Source organism: Esox lucius, chromosome 23 (genome assembly GCF_011004845.1).
Source record: "Esox lucius isolate fEsoLuc1 chromosome 23, fEsoLuc1.pri, whole genome shotgun sequence".
In the NCBI taxonomy this organism is placed as follows: Eukaryota; Metazoa; Chordata; class Actinopteri; order Esociformes; family Esocidae; genus Esox; species Esox lucius.
This window is the reverse complement of record NC_047591.1, coordinates 19010520-19029377: the sequence shown is the minus strand read 5'-3', so window position 1 is coordinate 19029377 and position 18858 is coordinate 19010520. Positions and strand designations below refer to the sequence as shown.

At 45.0% G+C, this 18858-nt stretch overlaps 1 protein-coding gene across 4 annotated transcripts in view; it reads right to left on the bottom strand.

Moving 5' to 3' along the window:
- nell2b (neural EGFL like 2b) overlaps window positions 1-18858 on the bottom strand; it is a 48984-nt gene that overhangs the window by 23215 nt on the left and 6911 nt on the right. For all 4 annotated transcript variants that reach the window (XR_002195950.3, XM_010887446.5, XM_010887447.5 and 1 more), the window contains exons 3-13: window positions 16776-16926; window positions 14214-14387; window positions 13124-13220; window positions 12643-12715; window positions 12463-12545; window positions 12034-12162; window positions 11216-11318; window positions 10615-10706; window positions 9751-9853; window positions 6995-7129; window positions 924-1049 (exon numbers count right to left, since the gene is read on the bottom strand). Coding sequence is in view for 3 of the 4 variants with exons in the window: in XM_010887446.5 (XP_010885748.1) it covers window positions 924-1049; window positions 6995-7129; window positions 9751-9853; window positions 10615-10706; window positions 11216-11318; window positions 12034-12162; window positions 12463-12545; window positions 12643-12715; window positions 13124-13220; window positions 14214-14387; window positions 16776-16926 (1266 nt within the window). In the remaining variant the exon portion in view is untranslated. The remainder of the gene's footprint in view (window positions 1-923; window positions 1050-6994; window positions 7130-9750; window positions 9854-10614; window positions 10707-11215; window positions 11319-12033; window positions 12163-12462; window positions 12546-12642; window positions 12716-13123; window positions 13221-14213; window positions 14388-16775; window positions 16927-18858) is intronic.

Sequence of the window (18858 nt, the reverse complement as noted above, 5' to 3'; positions counted from 1 at the left end):
GCAGTGGTAAACTGTCCTGTGGTCTGACAAGTCAATGTGAAGTCACATGGGAAATTACTTTTGGTAATCATGGACGTCACGTCCTCTGGGCTTGTAATTAGTGCACAGTTCAAAAGCCAGCATCCGTGATGGTATGGGGGTGCTTTAGCGCACATGGGCTCCTGTAATGTTGCACATCTGTGAAGGCACCATTTATGCTGAACAATATATACAGGTTTTTGAGAAACATATACTGCCTTCCAGACAACGTCTTTTTCAGTGAATGCCTTCCTAAATTCAGCAAGACAATGACAAACCACATTCCGCATAAATTACAACAGCATGTCTCTGTAGTAAAAGAGTCCGGGTGCTAAACTGGCCTGCCTGCAGTACAGACCTGTCACCCATTGAAAACATTTGGTGCATTATGAAATGAAAAATACAACAAAGGAGACCACGAACTGTTGAGCAGCTGAAATCCTATATCAAGCAAGAATGGAAAAACATTTTCAAAACTATAGCAATCCTCCTCAGTTCCCAAATATTTACGGAGGGTTGTTAAAAGAAGAGGAGATGCAACCCAGTAATAAACATGCCCCTGTCCCAACTTTTTTGAAACGTATTACTTCCGTCTAAAACAAAATGGGCATATATTTTTCCAACAAATAATAACATGCCCCAGTCCCCAACGTTTGATATGTTGTTTTTGTACTATTTTCAATTAAAAATAGGGATGAAATGATTTGCACATCATTGCATTCTGTTTTAATTTTATGCAGCATCCCAATTTTTTTGGAAACGGGGTTGTATTTAGTGTGTGTGTTTAAAGATATAGATTCTGCGCATTATCATTCAGTTTGAAATAAGCGGGCATCAGTTATACTGTAAAGGAAATGTGAATGGCCTAAGGCCAGAAAGCAGGGTCCTCGGTGTGAGCGTCTCACCTGTGCAGGAGTAGTCATCGATCCGGATGTATCCCGTACGGCAGATACACAGGAAGGAACCAGGGGTGTTGGCGCACACAGTGTTTTCCCTGCAGTAGTGCTTCCCCTCAGCACACTCGTCAATATCTGCCAAGCCAAGGGTCAAACACACTGTTAAAACATACTGTTAACTTAAAGGTCAAGAAGACAGACAAACCCCCCCCCCCCAGTCCCCCCCCCCCCCCCCCACTTTGCATGAAGTTAATCAGACTGGGTAGCTGGTCAGGGCAATGGCGACCCAACGTACAGTAGCAAGCGTTAAAGGAACGTGTGAGCAGGGTGCTGGTTTTCCAAAGAGGGTGGGGCCGCGGCGATCTATTCCTCCGTTATTAGAGCAGCTGACTGGTTTTCCTCAGACACTCCTAAGCTGCATTGTTCACAACGTTTTCTACAATTAACTGATAATCAAATCCCGCTGTGCTCTGCTGTATGCTTGCCCAAAGCTGTAAAAAACGAGATTGCATTTTAGCAACACTCTGATAAAGAGACGTCACTAATAAATTATTTCTCACCCAACCAGAATTGACGGGTTCGATGAAGACACAGTTGTAGATTCATTCAAAAGAACTGCGGCAGCTACTCTTCCTGGGTTCCACATAAAACATCAGCGTTTGTGGGTGTTGACATATATATGGGTGGAATCATCAGAATACATAGTCATGTCGGCTTGTAAGAAAAGTGACAAACCATTTGTAAGGAAAAGAGAAATGGCCCGAGGCGACTGCCCTGAGGAACACAGTACTGTACACACCCACTGTTAGAGATGGCCCCTTTAAAGAAAACTCTCAGGGTTCTATTTGACAAGAATCTCCTCAAACATATCATGACAACAAATGATGATAAATATTAGATGATAACCATTAGGCTACACTGAAATCTAATATTGCAGCTCAATTTTTAATTTCTTTTAACCAATAATCAGTCACCTGAGGAATTGAAGTACAAGTTGAGTGCCCTATCCAATGTGCATGCTTAAAGTTCACAGACAAACCTATTTTCTATTAAAGAGACATCTGATTTGTGATTCTCTAAACATGGGTTTTTCAAATATTTTCTTTGTTTCCAAACATGGGTCTCTTATTGTTCTATTAATCTCTCCTCTGTTTCTCTGTCTTCCTTTCTTTGTCTGACCCAGTAAAGCACTCGCCCTTTACTTGATCAGCCTTCCACAGATGCCTTCACAAGCTCTCGTTCTACACCTTTCCTTCCTCTTTTCATCTCTTTTATGTCTTTCCTTTCCTCTCACTTCCTCTTGAAATTATTGATATTATTTAAATTATTTCTGTATTATTAAAGTGTACAGTGGTTCTTCGTCAGCTGGAATATTAAACCCACGCTGTTCTGAAGTCACAACGTGAACTAATCCTATCCAATTCACCCCTGTGAACCAGCAAGTAATCCAGGTCACCAGAAAGGAGTTTAAATAAAGAATCTCGGAGGGAGGTCACAGTTAACCGCTGCTCTGTTATAGAACACAGGCAATTTTGAGAGAGGAATGACAGCCAATCCCGAAGTGCCACTGGCCTTGCTACGTATATATATCATACATCACATTTTACAGAGCTGCCCACAAACGCACACAAAAGCAGACGTGAAAATTTGTGGGTGCACACACAAACACACACGTGCAGGCACATTCTAAACGCTTAATTTATATCCACAAATACAATTTACATATCAAGGACCCCAATATCTCAAAAGGTCCCAGTATGCATGGAAGCTCAAGGGCAGGCACACAAGCACACAAACAAAAAAACACACACACACAAACACACACACACACACACACACACACAAACAGTGCTAAGTATTCAAGCAGCTTGTAGCCCATAATGGAATGGGATATTCAATCTCCATTATCTGTTTGGGTTTCATGATCAAGCTGTCGCTACAAGATGCACACCGCAGCACTGTAAATGGACAGCGAAATCGATGCCTGCCATCATCTACTGTACCAATAACATTACAGGAGCCCGGTTTAAACATGATGATGGATTAACCCAGATTGATGCCCTTTATTCTGCACAGTGCTAAATAAATCAATGGATTTCTTTCAACAGCAGTAAGCATTCTGCCGTATTTAAACAGTATGTTACAGCAAGAGGTTTCTGTAAGACTGTGATAAACTCACTCATTCCTTGGGCAAGATCCTTGCGTAAGATCATGTTTCAGGTACTTTTTGTGATGCCGAGTTAAGAATTTTGAAACAGTGAAGTATGATCCCGTTTTGAATACATTTGAAAAGAAAATTTTCAGGAGGAGAAAGTGCCAAGACAGCCTCTCTGGGGTTTCAAAGCCTGTACTGACATACTGCCAGGTTATTTAAAAAAAGCAGAGCAACAGCCTTTTTACTCATTCTGGTTAACAGCAGATACGTCAAGGACACAACAGTTCAAAAGCTCCTCATATACCAGGGTACAGACACATCCATTTAAATAGATTAATTCCTCAGTTGCTTGTGATGAATGTGGGAACAGAGCTTTACACCGAGCTGTACACAGAGCTGTACACAGAGATTTACACAGAGCTGCACACCGAGATGTACACAGAGCTGTACACAGAGCTGTACACAGAGCTTTACACAGAGCTGCACACCGAGATGTACACGGAGCTGTACACAGAGCTTTACACAGAGCTTTACACGGAGCTTTACAAAAGAACTTTACAAAGAGCTGTAAACAGAGCTTTACAAAGAGCTGCACACAGAGCTGCACACAGAGCTGCTCACAGAGCTGCACACCGAGAGAAGCAACAGTACAGATGGAAGCCCCCTCTCAATGTTTCTCTCTTTCTCTGTCTCACTCCCCTCTCTCTCTCTCTCTCTCTCTCTCTCATGTTCTTTCCACATCTGTTTTCATTCCACTTTCTGTTTAATTTGTAATTGCACTTTCTAGAGGGAGGATAGGGGATGACTTATCACTGCTCATTGTTGAGGAAAATAAAATATGTAATTTGTAAAAAAAAATGTGTTTATCTGCCATATGGTGCACTTTCCTTAAAGTAAATAAAAATGAAATAAATAATGCATTTCCCGGGAGTGGTCATTTAAAGTTGCGAAGCAGAAAATGCAGCAGTGTTAGCTTTGTTAAGCCTCCAGTTCTGAGCTCCTAAAAACAAACGGACACATACCTTACACTTACAGCCAACCAGACAGACTGCAGAACCCCAGAAGAACGTCCACCTCTGTCTATGATATTGTCCACACATCTAAAGGCCACAGCCGCGAGGTCATTGGAGCATTGCGGCGTGATAAGAAATCTTAAACGCGTAACACACAATAACGTACAGCATGTTTTTCTGGCCAGGGGAAAAGTCCTCACCGCTCATTTACCATTCTGCTGCTAGCTTCACGAAAAAGCAGTTTCTACATGAATTTTAAGAATTGACCTTCTGTTTTAATCACACCTGTAAGACCCTGAGTCACTATGACCTGCCATCGGCTACTGTAATGCAGGATGTTAACCAGAGCTTGGACCTCATCTGTAACCAGGTGTGTTCAGCAAACATGTTGTGTAGGTCTACCAGTACACACACATTACAAGTGAAGGCACGCCCACACAAACACTACACAAGTTACAGCTAGCCAACAATGATGCGGTCATGCTATGACTAACTACAGCGGAGAAAGTCACTCTAAAGTTTCTGTTTTTTTCCCTCCAAAAATACAACTAATGAAACCTCTCTCAGTTCTCTGTAGGAGGGGCTGTTTCATCCAGCATGCTGGCTGGAGGATGGAGGCTGGAGGATAGAGAGTGGAGGATGGAGGACGGCTGGTACATCAGGCTGAGTATCTGTCACTGGAAGCAGATCGATGGATCTCGTCTCCGGGACAGCTACCCTCCCTGTATCCGCCCTCTTTCTTTTCCTCTAACTCCAGCTCTTCCTCAGACGAAGGGTAGTCTTCAGAAGAGCATAATCCGTCCTTTCATGTCAGGTGTTTCTATTCAGACGGGCCACCAACGAACTCACTGGTTTGGTATCATTTATTTATTTTCTCTCTCAATTTCTTCTCCCATTTTTGGCGTCTGTCTCCCTGATCCAGGGTTTACAGTGAGAAAGATGAACCCAACAGGCTATCGGAAATCCAGTGGTCATGTCTGTTGCTTCTAGGTTGTCCCAGCAAAGACAACAGGAAATCTGCTATAAGGTGTGAGGAAAAGGTCAATTTAGGTCAGAAGTACAGTAAGTTACTTGTGTTTCAGGACATCTGTCTATTTTAGAGAGTAAATGATCAGTATTGACAGGACTTTGTCACTCTAAGTTCATGGATTAAGTAAAATGCATGACATTAAAGGAGAAGACTACATGCACCGCAAACAATCAAGACATCTCCGGGCTCTCTCCAAGGCTTCAGCCATCTCCGGGCTCTCTCCGAGGCTTCAGCCATCTCCGGGCTCTCTCCGAGGCTTCAGCCATCTCCGGGCTCTCTCCGAGGCTTCAGCCATCTCCGGGCTCTCTCCGAGGCTTCAGCCATCTCCGGGCTCTCTCCGAGGCTTCAGCCATCTCCGGGCTCTCTCCAAGGCTTCAGCCATCTCCGGGCTCTCTCCGAGGCTTCAGCCATCTCCGGGCTCTCTCCGAGGCTTCAGCCATCTCCGGGCTCTCTCCGAGGCTTCAGCCATCTACGGGCTCTCTCTGAAGCCTCATATTTCTTAGCATGTCACATGATCTCGGAGTATTACACACCTGTGCAACTGTACTCTTCAAAATAACAATAAACCCCCACTCTTTCTCATGTTCTCTGTTTTATTTCCCATTCCTTTCCCAGTCTTGCTATCTTTGCTGTCCTCTCTGTCTCCCTCTCTCCATGGTCCCCTCTCTCCGTGAATTGCACAGTCTTTAATCAAAGATTTAAAAAGCGACTTAACCTGCTACTCCCGGCACCCTGGAAGGTCCTTAAATAACCTCATCCGTTATTAAAGCTCCCAGCTTTAATAACAACACTCTCCCGGCTGAACAACTTTCACATTTCACATCAGTCACGAGGACGTTAAGTAGTGCCCATGTTACCAGCCGCGTATAATTTGGATTGAGCAGAATACAAAAACAAATCCCCATGCAGTGCAATCAACACTCCAGCGAGAACAATTAAGCTGCGAGGTCCGCACTTCAACTGAAAACTAAAGTAATTAGCTTTTGCCGGTACGGTCCTTTCTATGCATTCTCTCTCTTTCTTGCAAATAAAATGGTGGCTTCCCAAAGAGTGACAGAACAGATTATACTGCAATCACTGCACACACCGAAAGACAGAAAAACCAAAAAGTGACTGATGCCAAAACCTCTTGCCTCCATCCTCAGACAACATCACGGTCCGTTACCCCTGGTGACCACTGAGAGAGACCAGGCGGTGTCACAGAGGCCCCGGGTTACAGACGCAGGTAATTAACGATATGACTGCTGATAGCATCTTTAATTATGCACACACACACTCAGACAAATATGACTAATCACCCGACAGACTGTTCTCATTAGCAGCAGTGGGTGGTTGGTCGTAGACAGCGTGCGTCTGGCCTGTTCAACAGACCTGGGCTCTGCCGTGTGCGGCAGTGGGTTTTTACCAGCCCACGGCGGGAGAAAGACACGCGGTCACAGCAGGAGTGACCAGAGAGACTGTCCGCTGTGGTAAATGATCCCGGCCACACAGCACCATGGGTATTTTTAACCCACCAGGTCCTAAGACCGCAGGTCGTGTTTGATGAACTGAGCGGGCTTGCGGAGAGAGAACAGGTGATTCATGGCTAAAGCTGCTTCGGGTAATGAAAGCTCTCCTAGAAGCCATTAATACATGGGGGGTGGAGGGGGGGGGGGTGGAATTAGAAGAGCTGAATTATAATACCGGCGGACTTATCCAGTTGTAACGGTCATCCTCGTCATCCTTCGACTTAATTACACAAATTAAGCTCAACCTCAAAAACAATTATGTCTATGAAGGCCCAGACAATAGCTGTAAAGGATCCACTAAACGGTTGATGGGCTACCGCCGGGGCTCAGTGGATGAGCTTAGGCTAAGTGATGCCACAGTAGGTGTCTCGTACCTTGGCAGTACGCGCTGTCATCCCTCAGGGCTCGGTAGCCATCTTTACAGCGACAGCACGACCCGGCCTCCAAGTTCACACACTCTGAGTTCTCCATGCAGCTGAGACTGTGGCCCTCAGCGCAGAAATCATGACCTGGGATAGGCGGAAATGGTGAGAGAGAGAGAGAGTGAGAGAGTGAGAGAGAGAGAGAGAGAGAGAGAGAGAGAGTGAGGCAGAAGTGGAGAGAGACAGAGGGGGATGAACAGATGAGCGAGAGAAAGAAGGAGGAGAACGAGAAAGAAGGCGTAGGGAAGACACCAAAAAGAGAGGACAAAATGAGAGAAGGACAAAAAAAACGCAGAGCAGGAATACAAAGAGAGAAAAATGTCATACTATATCACATTTATTGAAAATACACCTTTCCCCTCAATGTAATCTCAGCCAACATAATACTTCAAGACTGCCACGACTCCAAGTACGTATTCATCAAATCCAGTCACAAAGCGTTCTCTTGATCGATCGAAATGCACAGGTTAAGCACTAGAGGAATGCAAGCTGGTGCTTGCCTTCAATAAAAGTTTTGATAAAAACTCTGAATTGTAGCCTCCCCCTGAAGGACCGTCCGGGACGAACTAGCACAGGTATGACATTTCCGAAGTAAACATGTTCAAAGTATCGACTGATAGTGACAATTTTGCCAGCCAGTCCCGAGGCCAATGATCACAGCGCCACAGCTAGATAAGAAAAAAATACTGGGGAAAAATGGGGCCTATACGTTATACAGTGGGGAGAACAAGTATTTGATACACTGCCGATTTTGCGGGTTTTCCCACTTACAAAGCATGTAGAAGTCTGTAATATTTATCATAGGTACTCTTCAACTGTATATAGAAATTCACATTGTATGATTTTTAAGTAATTAATTTGCATTTTATTGCATGACATAAGTATCTGATACATCAGAAAAGCAGAACTTAATATTTGGTACAGACACCTTTGCAATTACAGAGATCATACGTTTCCTGTAGTACTTGACCAGGTTTGCACACACTGCAGCAGGGATTTTGGCCCACTCATCCATACAGACCTTCTCCAGATCCTTCAGGTTTCGGGGCAGTTGCTGGGCAATACAGACTTTCAGCTCCCTCCAAAGATTTTCTATTGGGTTCAGGTCAGGAGACTGGCTAGGCCACTCCAGGACCTTGAGATGCTTCTTACGGAGCCACTCCTTAGTTGCCCTGGCTGTGTGTTTCGTGTCGTTGTCATGCTGGAAGACCCAATCACGACCCATCTTCAATGCTCTTACTGAGGGAAGGAGGTTGTTGGCCAAGATCTTGCGATACATGGTCCCATCCATCCTCCCCTCAATACAGTGCAGTCGTCCTGTCCCCTTTGCAGAAAAGCATCCTCAAAGAATGATGTTTCCACCTCCATGCTTCACGGTTGGGATGGTGTTTAGACCACGGCGAGTAGAGTTTAGCTCTCTGGTCTTAGCCATTGTGGAGAGGTTGGAGTCTGTTTGATTGAGTGTGTGGAGAGGTGTCTTTTATACAGGTAACGAGTTCAAACAGGTGCAGTTAATACAGGTAATGAGTGGAGAACAGGAGGGCTTCTTAAAGAAAAACTAACAGGTCTGTGAGAGCGGGAATTCTTACTGGTTGGTAGGTGATCAAATACTTATGTCATGCAATAAAATGCTAATTCATTATTTAAAAATCATACAAGGTAATTTTCAGGATTTTTGTTTTAGATTCCATCTCTCACAGTTGAAGTGTACCTATGATAAAAAATTACAGACCTCTACATTCTTTGTAAGTAGGAAAACCTGCGAAATATATATCAAAAGTTCTCCCCACTTCATCTCTTATATATTCATTATATACAAGAGAAAACCAAGTGAGACTGAGTTGAGATGCTACCTCCTGACTCTCAACTGTATCTGCAGCTAATGGAATCTACTGGTCATTCCACAGGAAATAATTCCCCTTCAGAGCTCTGTGAGACAGCACAGGACCAGGCGTGCTTGGACGCACGTTTCCCTTTGTACACATTTTATATTTGTCAACGACTGCTCTACTGACAGAGCTTGTTCCAGACCAGCCAGTGGCCATAGATTTATAAATGATAGATAGGCCTCGTTGAAGGATAAAGGGGTGTGTGTGTGCGCGATGAGCACCATGGTAAACAAAGTAATGCCCTAACTAGGGAATAGGATGAGAGTTTGGACAACACCCGTGGAGCAGTAAGGTGTTTTCCAGGCTGGTGGAGTGAAAATTGCAGTACAAAAATAGGGTGAGGCTGTCAGAGAGATGCATGGCTGTGTCACCAATGTATATTGTTTATGTAGGTAATGAGTGCACGGCTTGGGTCCCTAATCGCGCCCTATTCCCTTCACAGTGTTTTACTTGGACCTTGGGTCTTGGGTCTTAATTAGTGCACTACACAGGGACAGGGTCTAACGTTTGGGACACAGTTCAGGTAAAAGAAGCCTCATTACCAGCCAGCCTAGAGACGATGCATCATCTAAACACACATCAGCTCTTGTCTAAGAGACGCCGAGAGAGGAGGAGCGACCCACATTTATCCCTCATCCATCACAGGGAGCGTCTCCCAGACAATGGGTACGTGAGAATGTGTGTGTGCGGGTAGGTTAAGGTTAGGGTTTAAGTTAAGGTTAGTTTTAGGTTACGGTTAGGGAACATGAAATGTTTGTTTTTGCGTCCCCATTAGGTCAGTAATAAAGGACTGCGTGTGTGTGTACGCGCCACACCTACCTCGGCAGATCTTGCAGCACTGGTCAGTGAGCGCAATCTGCTCCGACTCAGGGCAGGTCAGTTCAGGACAGGGGGTGTTCTCAACCCTCCGCATGGTGCGCTCCTGTACACCAGGACATGAGACATGATAGACATGTAATCATCCGTCTACTCTGTTATAACCTCAGCTATAGACAACATGACAGACGTGAACTCATCCGTCTCCTCTATCCTCCTCATGCTGCGCTCCTGTACACCAGGACATGAGACATGATAGACATGTAATCAGTCTCCTCTGCTGTGGACCCAGTTTTAGAGAACATGACAGGCATGAACTCATCCGTCTACTCTGTTAAAAAGCTCAGCTTTAGAAAATGTGATAGACATGAAATCATCCGTCTACTCTGTTGTAGCCTCAGCTTAAGACAACATGACAGACGTGAACTCATCCGTCTCCTCTGCCGTGGACCCAGTTTTAGAGAACATGACGGACATGAAATCATCCATCTATTCTGTTATAACCTCAGCTTTAGACAACATGACAGACGTGAACTCATCCGTCTCCTCTCCCGTGGACCCAGTTTTAGAGAACATGACGGACATGAAATCATCCATCTATTCTGTTATAACCTCAGCTTTAGACAACATGACAGACGTGAACTCATCCGTCTCCTCTGCCGTGGACCCAGTTTTAGAGAACATGACGGACATGAAATCATCCGTCTACTCTGTCATAACCTCAGTTTTAGAGAACATGACAGACGTGAAATCATCCGTCTCCTCTGTTGTAGCCTCAGCTTTAGACAACAGGACAGGTGTAACATATGAAACCTGGGAATAGAGGGTCATTCTAAACCCAGGGGTGTCGCTGTGTGTTGGACTTACCCGACACTCAAACAGTATGCAGTTTCCAGCTGAATCCCTCACACTCTTCACGTCTCCTTCCACATACACTCTCCCTCTGAATAGACAAACCGCTGCGGGGACACACACATTTCACGCATTTCTAGAACTTTTGGAACTTTGGGAGCAGGGTCGCACGTTAAACACGTCCTTTGCAATTATTCAAACTCTCGCTCTGTTTGTAATACTGTATGGGAGTTTGCTCCCGATGGCAGCAATAACTCTGTAGACTGGCCTTGAATAATTCATGTATATGTGAAGGCATCGGCTGTTGTGTACAAGCTGTGTATCCTAGCAACGTAGAGATGTGGTCAGTTGTCAAGGCGAGGACTTGATTGTGTGCCTCACACTGTGTGTGTGTGAGTGTGTGTTGAAAAAGACGAGTAAGAGGGTAAAAGGTTACAATTAAGAGGGATAGCATGGTCACGCCTGGAAGCTGCGGAGCACATTGTGATGAAGGGAAGAGAAAAGCTATCAGTGTGAAACAGAAAAGTGAAAGAGAGAGAGGGGGAGGGCCAGAAAGGGAGATGGCGGTATTGTGCAGTTGTGCGAAGACCAGGGGAGGAGCAGGGGCTGTACCCACGCTGACACTCTTTACAGCACGCGCCCGGCACATAGTCAGGAGCCGAATCAGGGGGGCACTGAGGGGGGGGGCACGAGATGGTTTCACACTGGACGGTGCCATTCTGAAGAGAGAGGGAAAAAAACGTTACAACTCTATTGATCTCAGTGGGAAGATTGAGCCACACCTAATATTCCTTCAGGACCTCTGGCCCTTCTACAATGGACTGAATCAGGGGAGGTTTGACACGGTAAAGTCTGTCATGATCTCTGGGATCAAGATAAATACATAGATTTGATTGCACTATTGATTTTCAGAATCACATATGATGGTTTTTCATTCCAGCTGGCTTAGAGGAGCAGGACCCTGTTCATCCTATAGGAGTGTCCCCGGTAACACTGAACCAGTAATCACACACCATGCAGAAGCCTTAAAGGGACAGTTCATATGAATAGCAACCATATCAATCGTTCAGTAATCATACATGGATTTAGACAAATACACAGAGTCTGCTCTCAGATAAGTGAGAAGGAGGCATCATTTAATATATGACCGACTGTTAACATCCTTTTAACCCCAGATAACTCTGGAAATGAGGTCAACTGTCCCTTCAAACCCAGTTAACTCTGGAGATGAGGTGAACTTTACCCTTTAACCCCAGATAAATCTGAATATGAGGTAAACTGTCCCTTCAAGGCCAGATAACTTTGACGTGAAATCTCCCCTGAAACCTGTACACAGCAAAGGCAGTGTGTGTGTATGTATGTTCTAGACTTACACAACAGGAGCAGTGTGTGTGTGTGTGTGTGTGTGGGTATGGGTATGGGTTCTAGACGTACATAGCAGGAGCAGTTTCTACACCCATCTGTCCATCCCTCGTCCTCCCTGTACAGGACACCATTCATACTGCAGGTCTTCTCACAGTAACATCCATCCAGCCCGCTCATCTTCTCCTCCGCACGCGAAAGCTGCACGCACACACACACACACACCAAAACAAAGACACACATTATGAGAGTGCCTCCTAACTGACTGTCTGTGTGTACGACTTGACAAACTCCCTGTGACGGTACCTGATGACCTCACCACGTCTCCACCAATCCTACAGCACAGTGCAAGTACAGTGAACATCAACCACGTCGACCAATGAGAGAGACAACTCCGGGTGTATCTCAATAATTTCTCTCCTGTCCCTTCCGATCATCAGAGGCAAAGAGTCAAAGGGAGTCAACTATTGAGATACACCCGTTTTGTGATGTTCACGTTACCTTGCCGGAGGTCTTGGCCAGCACATCCTGTAGCTCCATGATCTTCTGGACCAGTCCATGAAAATCATTGCAGGTGGGGCAGGCTGAAGGGAAAACCCACCGAGTGTGAACGGAGCGGGACGAAGTACACGGCGGTTAAATAATGAAATGTCGACTGTTAAGGTGGAACTTTTCTCTTACTGCGATTGAGGTCTGGACACTGTGAGATGTAGCCCTGGGGCATGACAACCAGCTGAACATCCTGCATTATGCCCTGCAGAGGGAAAGGGGGGGGGGTGTAAAGAGAGAAAGAGAAAGAAGAAGAGAAGAGGGTTTTGAAAGAGACCAGGAAAGCATGAGACGGACCAAAATACTCAACAGACAGAGAGATCGGGAGACAGAGGGAGGCTGAGTTTGACATCAGCTGACAGTTAAACTCAGTAGAAACTGATCAGACCGTTATAGAAGCGGCCATCTAAACCAGTCCGGTGTCACGGGACGGCATGCCCACTGGGCCAGAACTGACGTCTAACAACAAGTGAATGTGAAGCTGAGGCTCGGCTCTGACAACTCGCACCAGCGCAGATGAGACGGCACAAATGTGCACACCCACACATTAAATTGTATGGCAGGTTAGCGGTTAGCGTAGCATCTCCACAGGACTTTACGCATCACGCCGTACCTTGAAGTACCCATGGGCCTTGTTCCTCTGTCCAAGCCAGACAGTGGTCTCAGCGGGGAGCTCCAGGTACAGAGGCTCAATCACCCTCTCATAGACCCTGCACAGGATTATAACATGTTATTCACAGCATTCACCTGTAGGCACACACAGAGCTATTGCTCACTAACCCATTTCCTGAGGACTGTGGTAAATTTTTTAATACAACATTATTATTGTAAAGAATTTGTCAGGCGGAAATTATGAAATTTTAACCGACCTTTTAATCTCCTTTTTGAGAACTAAAGTTTGTATAAGCAAATCCTTATCAGATTATGTGTCTCAGAAATAACTGGCCACTTTGAATGGGTGGGAAAAGGTGGGAATTGTTCTAGAGTCATGTACAATTATTATATTTACTTTCGACACAGCATAATATTTTCTTTTCCAAATGTCCCAAGTAGGCCAATGAAACAATTGCAATGTGCATATTGCATCACAACTGAGAAAACAAGTCAATATCGACTGACTTAAGATGTTTCAGGATTCTCTACAAACACCAGCTGTAAACCTGTAAGCACTAGTTGAATGGTTCCAGCTCCTCTCTCCCATCTGTCCTTCGGCCTTCCACTATAACATCTGCTTCAATAGATCATCACGATCTGAATGACTTGGTTAATTAGCGGATTTGGGTGTTATAGCGCTCTGGTGGCACAAAACCGCGCCTACACTTAAGTCTCCTTACGCACGGTTTCACCAAAGGTACTCTCTCCCCCACCAGTCTCGCCAGGCCTTCCTACCTTCTCTGAAGATCTCAGTCTGTCTGTCTGTCTGAACACTAGAAATTCCTTCCTCTCCACTCTCATCGTTCTGTCCCACCCTCCCTAACTTCCTCCCTCTGCTTTCCACTCTTCCTTTCTTCCTGACTCTCCTATCTTTCTCTCATTCCTTTTTTTTTTCCATCTTCTTCTTCCTCTCTTCATCCCTCTGTTGCCCGCCCTGCCTTCCTCTCGCTCTCAACCTCTCTCTCCCCCTCCCTACCTTCTTGTCTCCCTCCTCCCCCTTTATTCTCTCGCTCCAAACCTCTCCGTCCGACGGCCACGCCCTCTCTCACCTGTTGCAGTCGACATACAGAATCACGTGGGCGGAGCTGACGGTGACGGACAGCTTGTGCCAGCGGTCGTCTGCCAGGGAGTAGGGGAACACCTCCGTGTGCGCCCGCTGGGCCCTGGTGCGGTAGTGGAGGCGGATCTCGCTCCGCGGGCCACTGCTTTCCAGCTCCAGGTACCTGGAAGACATGGCGACCGTAACACCGCGGCTGGGATTCATTCCAACCTGCCACAGCGTGTCTAAAGAGCATTTACTAAATACTATTTTCCAACAGCATCACTTTTTTTTTTTGTATCACATTTCTCTGCTTCACTGGACAAAGGCAGTGTGCAAAGATCGGGTTTCTGCGCAAATAGATGTGGGCATGCCGCAAAACTATGTACTGGAGGCAGCAGCTTGGCTTGATGGACCACTCTAGGACTTCATTTTCACCATGTGTGTGTCTGTATTTTCATGGGAACACTGGGGACTAAAGAGCAGCAATGAAAAAGATGTAAACATCTTTTTTCTTTAACCTTCATTTATACACAGGGTCAAGAAAATAAATTAACAACCCTTTTTGTACTCTTAAAACGTCAGGGACTATGGCTGAAAACACCTCCTAGAAAAATATCCTCAATTACCAAGTAGCTTACAGAGTTGTGCTGCGGCCGTGGATTTCTATCTGAAGTTACACTAATGAGGCTGCTGCTGGGATCCACACAAATACTGTCTCTAACTGAAGATGGTAGAATGGAGGGAAAGAAAAATGGAGGGGGAAAAAGGGGAGTGACTGTGGCGAGGAGAACAGAGAGACATGGAGTAGAGGGGCAGGTGGAGGGAGACATGGAGTAGAGGGGCAGGTGGAGGGAGACATGGAGTAGAGGGGCAGGTGGAGGGAGACATGGAGTAGAGGGGCAGGTGGAGGGAGACATGGAGTAGAGGGGCAGGTGGAGGGAGACATGGAGTAGAGGGGCAGGTGGAGGGAGACATGGAGTAGAGGGGCAGGTGGAGGGAGACATGGAGTAGAGGGGCAGGTGGAGGGAGACATGGAGTAGAGGGGCAGGTGGAGGGAGACATGGAGTAGAGGGGCAGGTGGAGGGAGACAGAAGGGAAGGAGACAGAGAAGAATGACTACGGAGAAATGCTGAGGCACCAACAATCCTCATAGTCTGGAATGCTCCATCCCTGCTTCCCCTCTGCTGGTCTCCCCCTGGGCAGGGAGCTGGCTGCTACATGGCCAACAAATAACAGCTAGGAGCTGAGAGGAAATCAACAACACACTCCCACAATAGTCATCCTTAAAGATTCTCTCACACAATAATCATCCTTACCTCCTCTCAGACACTGTCATCCTCTGCTTTCCTCACGGCTTGTTTCAACTGCTTTAAACCACATCTTTGTGTGTGCGCGCGTGTGCGTGTGTTTGTGTGTGTGTACACGTTTCCTCATGGGTAGTTACATCAAACTAATTGCGCTGTAGTTAGACATCTTTACTAGGACTCATTTGTTTTGTCGAGTTGGTTGGCTGTCACGTCCATGAATACAGACTTGAGACCGGAGTAGGTTTATCACGTAAATATATGTCCTCATTACAGGAAAGAGTGAAAGAAAAGTAACAAAGTTAATGTTGAATGTGAATGCATGGTTGAAAAGGAAATGTTATAAAAAGAGATAAGATGTGACCATTGATGTGGACCAGTCTGTGTGTGTGTGTAAATGTCTGTGTTGATAAAGCTCTGATCCGTGAGAGACAGGAAGTTGACTGGTTTTATTTGACCTTTATAGGCCATGTCATCAAAACTGTGAGAAAATGTCACGGGTCTTTCTCCATCACTGACTCTACAGAGTCCTCTTATCATTAGCAACACAGCAATGTCCTGGGCTTATCCCTCAGCAGAAAGGACTGCCAAAATAGATGGATGAATTAAATGATTGGGAAACAGAGAAAGCAAGCAAGAGATGGAATGATATAGGGATGGATGGAAAAAAGAGGTGAAGTCCACTATGAAAAGAAGGGAGAATAAACCGTGGAAGGATGAATTGACTGAAGTGAAGACAGGCAGCTTTGTTTTGGCTCTCCCGAGGGATTTATTTTTCTCCGTTTAGGATTAAAGAAAACTAAAATAAATGAAAATAAAACAGTTCTTGATGGTAATAACAATGACTTGGTAAAATGATAATCTGGCCGCCTACAACGGTTTAACCGTTTAAAGATTAAAACAAAGCCTTGGCAGTGACCTTTCTAAAACGTCCTAACATGAATGCCAAGTTATTGGGGAACCAAAAATAACAAGGCTCCAGATTAAACTACGGCACACTGACACATGGGAAAACTTGACACAAACACCTGGCGAGTTTTACTGATACAATGAGGAGGGTATGAGTCAACGCACTGGGAGCATCCGCGAAATCATTAAAATGTAAATGTGTGGGCGATGTAGGGGCCTGTCCTGGTGTGTTGGACATCTCACGGCTTATTCCTTATTGGACAATTCCGTGAATAGGCTGAAAATCAGGGGTCCCACTGGCAAAATGGCAGTGAAACTTGAGAATGTACTGGAGACATCACTGATCCATGCGTTACCTGTGCCCTGTGTGATGAATGGACAGCAGGACACCAGAGTTGATCCGTTCCTGTTTTAGAGTGAGCAGCACGGTGAACTCTGTCCTGTCCCTCAGCCTCCCCAACATCCGCTCGGCAACATCCTCCTTCGCCCTCACATTCCTCCATGAGTCTGGCCAGAGAGGGAGGGACAGAGAGAGAGAGAGAGAGATACCATAACTCATATTTATTAATTTATTAATTTAGGAGCCACTTTGTTCACGAGACACATACAGTAGTCAGTGAATACTGGTCCCCTCTGAGAATAAAACATGCAACCCTTTGCATCGCAAACACCAGGCTCTAACAACTGAGGTACCAGACACAAAAACATTTAGCTAATAAAAGATGAAAAATAAAGATGGATTATTAACACATTACTTATTGTGAAACAAAACGCCCTGCAGTTGCATCAGGTGCCAATATTGGAGTACTGTAGCTCTGTAACATTCCTCCATCCTTTTTCTATATCTCACATCCCTTGTCTCCTTCCGTCGCTCCATTCTCTCCACCCTCGCCTAAGACTTCTAATGGAGTCATCAACAATTGATGACGTTTCACATCAAAGAGTTCATGTTTAGCTAAGGGGTTTACAGCACAGGACGTTGTCAGTCTTTGCCAGTGCACTTCACGCATTACATGCAATAGGGGTTATTTCACCAAAACAATTCATGTCTTTCACCATTTCAATAAAAATCACAGGACATCGGAAAATTCAACAACATGGAAATCTTATCACTCAGGCTGTTAATTTATTACTTGAAGATAAACAGATGAAAACGGGTTTTCAAGTCTCACGTCTTGGAGTTTTGGATATCTGCAGCAGTGTAAAAAGGCAGAGTTCCCCAGAACAGGCCTGTACATGCAAGTTAATTTTGTCTTCATCATGAATTTATGAGAACGTCAGTGTTCAGAAACAGATTTACTACTAGTCTATACTAGTAACCCACGTTCCTCCTCACACGCAGCAGATGATAAAAAGGAGACAAATAACCTTGAAATAAATATTTGAGTGTTTCAGGTCCTGGCTGGGGGCCTCTAGGCATCTCTGTTGTGATTCTCCCCAATTAGAGGCAGCTGCCCCACGTTGCCTCTAATTGGGGACCCTATTTAAGTTCAGCAGTTTCCATTCCCGGTGTGGTTCATTGTCTGCATTGCGTGTTTCAATCTCGGTGGTGCCTCTCCTTTTGTTGTTTTCATCAGTAAAGAATAAAAGGATGTATTAGAGCTCTGCACCTCGTGTCCTGCCTACCTACGACCGTGAACAAAGTGCACACAAACATTTTACACAAACACACACACACACAGAAGAAATTTGACATTTTTCTGAAAACATCTGAAATCTTACCTCTTCAATAGCATGTAAATTAAGATTTCTTTTTTTAAATAAATGAAATATGAAGGTCTAACAATGACTGCACTTCTCTGTCTCTACGAGCATCGACTTCGGTGAACTTACTATTGTATCTTTGTTTCGTTTTTCCTTGGGAAGTGCGGCTTGATTTTCACAAAAATATTTAGGGCAGTGTGCATTTGGCCTGTGTTTTTCAAAGTGTACCTTTATTTATTCAATGTCAACTTTATTTACGGCAACCGGGTAAGCCAATTAAGGACCGATTTTCATTTAGAACGATGGCCAGTCCAAAAGCCTAACAACTGCAATACAAATCAATCAGTGACACACGAAGACAATAAAAACAACTATTTTTCTAACTCCAGCGTGTGAACAGATCTGCATAATTAGTGCTGGACTGATTTAGCTTCCAATCTAAAAGTAACCTTGATTCTAAATCCGTGACCAACTCTACACCTAAGATGGCCATCTAAATTCTCCAAGTGGGGACCTGACAAAAACATTTTTGGGACCAATTTATCAGGTTTTACTATCTTCGTGGGTTCACCACAAACATATATTACTGGATTGCAAACACACACACACACACACACACACTGGTGCCGGTAGGCCACAGTCATCACAATGCTGGTTAGTCAGCTAGGTGAGCCAACTAATTAGCATAATACCACCATAAATAATAAGGTGGCAACAGAGTTTTTGCCCTCGCCC